The sequence below is a fragment of the Dipodomys spectabilis genome, unplaced genomic scaffold (genome assembly GCF_019054845.1).
Source record: "Dipodomys spectabilis isolate Male_0828 unplaced genomic scaffold, ASM1905484v1 ptg000030l, whole genome shotgun sequence".
NCBI lineage: Eukaryota > Metazoa > Chordata > Mammalia > Rodentia > Heteromyidae > Dipodomys > Dipodomys spectabilis.
Window position 1 is genome coordinate 3321498 of NW_024870707.1, and position 5622 is coordinate 3327119.

A 5622-nucleotide genomic window follows, 5' to 3' on the forward strand; every position below is an offset into this window, starting at 1 on the left:
GTTTTCACATCTCCAGAAGTAATGACGATATATGTTTATGACAAGGTTCAGTACCAGTATTTCCTTTTCCTTGTGTGCAATCTTTTGTCTAGTTTCTCTGAATTGACTTACTAGGTTGGAAACATATATGATATGAAATAGTCACCCAAGTCTACTGTGGACTCAACTGGATCAGAGATATTTGTTTTACTTGTACAATAAGCAGGGGTAATTTTGGAGTTTACTAATCCTACTAAAGATTAGTAGATGTCTCACTACTCTGCCTCTATATTTTGGTGAGTTGACTCTGTTTTTCTGTTATTTTATTCTAACAAGAAAATATGACCTAGTGATCTTTATCAGTAGAAAGGAGATGTTTATTTCCCAACAGCCTCCAAATACAGTTAGTTTTACCAAGTAACTTGGCATGCTACATCCTGAATGCATTCTAGTTTTTTTTTCATTTTATATTCATCATGAATCACTAACAAAATGGCAATTACAGATGTTATGGAAGTAAAAAAAAATTATTTTCTTTAAATTTCCTCTAATCCTTGAGTAGTTAAATGAGAGGAATAAGTATGTTGGTAAATGGTAATGTGAAGGTTATGTAATTGTGCTTAAAAACATTAATGTTTGCCTCTACAAAGAAAGGCAATGAAGATTGTTTACCATAGAAGTTGAAGGGATAAAGCATTATAAACATAAAGTTAGTATAGGAGAACAATTTCACGCATATGAATATGGGCTCTCTGTAGAGAAATCCATCCTCACTAGAAAAGACTCTGTTACTCTAAGGACACTCAGTATCTTCATTTAGAAATTTGTCACAGCAAAGAGAAGATTTCATGTTTCACTAATGAAACATAAGTAAATCCTTAAAGTTGCATCTATCATATAAAAATATTATAAATATATTTTGACATTGATACCTGGAATACTAACAATTTTTTTATTTTTATTAATCTTCTTGTGTTACTAAGACTGTCCAAGATCTTCCATCTTTATATAGCTCTTCCGATTACTAGAAGCATACACCAGGCAATCTCAACTTAGAATACATTACATTAGTAGATGTAGCTAGGAAACTGACACACTGCTTTTCCCTTGTGGTTGCTATGATGTTTGATTCCCTACCCCAGAGTATATAAGGCTGTATTTTCCCTGCTTTTTCCTCAGCTTTGTTACTATTATTATTTTGATGCTTGTTGGCCTGTTGAGTCAATTGGCATTTCTTTGTGCCTAAGAATGCAGAATATTTCTTTTCACTTTTATAAACACAGAACCTGCTCAGCTTTATTTAATTCTAATCCTGCATATTTATTTGTAACAAGCTATGTGTTCTATCCTTTAAATACATACTAATCTGTGTATTCAGCTTAATATCATCAGCATACTTATTTCAATATAAAGTGATGACTTGGAGCATATGAATGTGCTATGATTTTCTGTTTGAGATGGTTCCCTTGAACACTTACCATGTACAGAACACATCCTGAACAATGGATTAATATATGTTGCATTTCTAATATTTTGAGAATTGCTTTTGGTTTTCACTTATATATCTTCTGAAATTGTACCTATTGCAAAATGTAGAGATTTCTACTATTACTTTATTATTCATTATTACCTGTTTTATCACTGCTGAGACAGTAATGTTATAACCACATTCTAAGAATAATATAAATTTCCACCGCGGTTTATGATTCATGTTGACAATCCTCATTACTCTGAGGCTGACATATCCCGAAGGTCATAGTTTGAGTACAACCTGGTCAAAACGATATCGTGAGAATACCTTTTAATCAGTAAATAGCGAGTTGTAATAGCATGGGTCTATCTTTACAGCTCCTCAGAAAACATAAATAGGAGAATCATAGCCCAGGCCAGCTCAAGAAAAAAAATTCCATTTGAACAAAAATAACAAAAATGAAATAACACTAAACAAAATAACAGAAAAGTTTTAGTATGCAGCTCAAGTGGTAGAGACCCTACCTATCAAGTACATTGTCCTGAGTAATGATTCAATACCATCAACAATCCAAAACATTAGAAAGCAATATCTCTTTACAATTTTCTTTACAACTTTCAAAGTAAATTAAACATGAATTTAAATGTGCAATGTATTATCATTAAAACACGTCTAGAATGTGTTTCACATGAAGCTACTACAAATTTCAAAGACTGAAGATCAAAATAAATAGAACCAGTTAAAAAACAGCATTTAAACTAGATAACATTTCATAGTGTTTGACAGGTATAAATAAGTGCTATCATAATGCAATTGATGTAACTAGGAAACTTAGATCTCTCCTTCAAGTGATTACATTGTAATAAATATAAGTTCAAGCAAATAGCCACAGTGACTTTTCTATTGAAGTCAGATTTCATCGGCTAAAATTAATCTTAATGTTATGACATAGAGGCCTAGCTCATGTGACTCTCCCTAGATAGCAGCAAGGAGTAAAAGAGTAGAAGTTCTTCTAGAACTTGTAACCCCAGATCTTTCAGTGACAAAGACATCAGGGATAGGCCCAGAAACCCATATCTCCGAGAGATGAGTACTAGGGTATTCTACCTCCAGGCTTCATCTTCTGATTCCAGTCACATAGATTACAGGGTCCCCTGTGGGCTCTAGTCACCAGTGACTCAGAACTGGGCTGTTTTCATTCTTCAGCTCTCAGTGGCAGTGAATCCTGCAATAAGCATCCAACAGCAATGAAAAAGTCCTTGTAGTGCCATTGCTCTCAGATAGGCCCCGTGTTCTGGCAGTTCCAATCCTACAGTGACAAATATCATAGCTTTTATTCTGAGGGTGTCTGATTTCCAAGATCATTAACACATGGAAGCTCTCTGTAAATCCTCTAGTAATCCAAGCCTGCAGTTTCTCATCTTCAGTTATTATCAGTCTTCATTGTCCCAATCACTGGTGCTCCCATGGTTTCATTCCTGTCCCTTCTTTGTAGTTTGTCAACTGCCTTCTCATAACTACTGGTCTTGTTTCTACTCCTTAAATGGTGGCTTCTTTAGCCTCTTCCAAGGCTGCTTCTCTGCCATTATTTTTGTGTGTTTACATACTCAGCCTATCCTAGTTATGATAAAGATCAAAAGCAGGAATGGAGAGGTCACTCGAGAATAAGTTTTACTGATTTTAATATTGCCACCACAGCAGTCATCTATGAAATGTTTGTCCTAGCTTGCTGTCAAAATGAGCTGAATTGGCTACTTATGTAGCCAGCAATGGAATGTGACCAGGGTGCCTGCATTTAGGTGAAATAAGTTAATGCTCCATATAGATTAAGGACAGTATTGACATTCAACATGACACAGTCCTCAAGTACAAGGAGTGTATTTGTTCCAATCACAATTTTCTCCCATGCAAATCAAAGACTGTTTTTCACCAATCAAAATATTTCTCCTGGGCCAACAGAAGAAGGGTTACCTTTGAAACCTGAATGAAAGTACTTTCAGGGTCATCTGGAATCTATCTACTAAGTCATATTCTACTGAAATATTTTCATGGTAATAGCCTGGAGAAAGCCTGCAGCAACCAGAGTTGTACTCTGACATCAGACACCTGAGATTACTGTCTATCATTCTTATATTGCCAAGGAGTGGTAAATGTTGTCAGGATGGCCTGTGGATATACAATTGCCTGCAGGGCTTGGTAATTCTTTGCTTAGTATAGTCAGGCCATGAGGAAAGGTTCTCAAAGCCATTGAGTAGGAAATAAACCTCTCTAGTCCTCAAAAGTGTGGCTAATCTACAAGAAAAACAGTAAGAGGTTTCTACCATAAACATTATGAGTTTAAAATACACAAGTGTGCCTTAATAGTTTTGTCTTCTTGGTTACATCTTATCAAAGGGAGAGTGGTAGGTTTATAACTCCAGATAGAGTAAACTGTATTCTGTAGAATACAGTGCAACATTTTCTGTTCTTCTGTTTTGCAATGTTTAGTTTTGCTTTCAGTAACTGAAACAAACGTTTTCATTCATTTTGTAGAAGCTATCAAAGCCAATGTCAGCTACTGACTTAGTAGCCACCAGGAACTGGTCTGTTCCCCAAACTTTATCCCAGATTCCCAGACTCTCATTTCATCCTTTTCTTTCTCTGTGAATAACACTAGTTTTGATCTCACTATATCAAATGTTCCATTTTCTCCATAGGATCAAACAGAACCAGAGTAGTGGGGTGAGCTTCATCCTCCTGGGCTTCTCAGAATATCCAGACCTCCAAGTACCACTCTTCCTGGTTTTCCTCACCATCTACACCATCACGGTTCTGGGCAACCTGGGCATGATCACCATCATCAGACCCAATCCCAAGCTCCACACCCCCATGTACTTTTTCCTCAGTCACCTGTCCTTTGTGGATTTCTGCTACTCTTCCGTTGTCACCCCCAAGCTTCTGGAGAACCTGATTGTGGAGGACAGAAGCATCTCCTTTGCAGGCTGTGTCACTCAATTCTTCTTTGTTTGTATCTGTGTAGTAACAGAGACCTTCATGTTGGCAGCCATGGCCTATGACCGATTTGTGGCCGTTCGTAACCCTCTCCTCTATACAGTGGCCATGTCCCAGACACTGTGTTCCTTGCTGGTGGTTGCCTCCTACTTTTGGAGTATGGTGTGTTCTTTTGTATTCATATACTATTTGTTAACTTTGAATTTCTGTGGGACAAAGGTTATCAACAACTTTGTGTGTGAGCATTCTGCCTTTGTTGCTGTGTCCTGCTCTGACCCTTATGTAAGTCAGTTGTTTATTGAAATTTTTGCCATATTCGATGAAGTAAGCAGCCTGGGGATTGTTTTCACTTCCTATGTGTTTATTTTTGTCACTGTGATGGGAATGCCCTCCACTGCGGGGCGCTACAAAGCATTCTCCACATGTGCTTCCCACCTCACCGCCATTGCCATTTTCCATGGGCCCATCCTTTTCCTCTACTGTGTTCCTACCACCAAAAGCTCATGGTTGTTGGTGAAGATCGCCTCTATCTTCTACACCGTGGTCGTCCCTATGCTGAATCCACTGATTTACAGTCTTAGGAATAAAGATGTGAAGCAGGCAGCCAGGAGGCTAATCAATTCCCAACTATCCTGTCATTAAAGTTGATTCTGATTCTGTATTTAGTTACAAATGATGATAAAATTGTATTCTATTCCTTCCCCTTGCATAGTTATATATCTTCCATCTAGTATTAAAAAATGTAGCTTCTAATATACAAAGGTTTTTACAAGTGCAATCTTAGGCCATTCAAACTAATTTTGGGATTCTGCTATTTTTACACTAATGTTAGTAAAATCTTTATAAGTGTTGGATTTTAAAGAGGCTTTGCAGATTTTTATTCTGAGAATAGAACTCATAACTTGAAATTTCTAGATTGAGGTCTATTTAAAATTTTCCCCTTGTCAAACCTCTTTATAGTTCCTTCTACATTGAGAGTATGTACTCATGCCAATATAAAGATACTACAAAATATGTAAATCTTCCTTTAAATGTCTGTAATCTAGCATAGTTAATTTTTGGGGGGCAAGAAAATGTGTTAGATAAATGTGGAAGTGTTTACATATGTAATCCTATCCATAAATATGTGGTAACTATAAAATTTATTCATTCATCAGGAAGAATAAAATATAACTTGCATA

At 36.5% G+C, this 5622-nt stretch overlaps 1 protein-coding gene across 1 annotated transcript; it reads left to right on the plus strand.

The window, feature by feature from the left end:
• The first annotated feature begins 4126 nt into the window (after positions 1-4126).
• LOC122104717 (olfactory receptor 5D13-like) lies at positions 4127-5083 on the plus strand. Its single transcript, XM_042675655.1, has one exon. The coding sequence runs from the start codon at positions 4127-4129 to the stop codon at positions 5081-5083; it is 957 nt and encodes a 318-aa protein (XP_042531589.1).
• The last annotated feature ends 539 nt before the right edge of the window (positions 5084-5622 follow it).

Excerpts from the sequence above, each read along its gene's own strand:
- LOC122104717 (XM_042675655.1), top strand. The coding sequence starts at position 4,127 with ATGTTCCATTTTCTCCATAGGATCAAACAGAACCAGAGTAGTGGGGTG.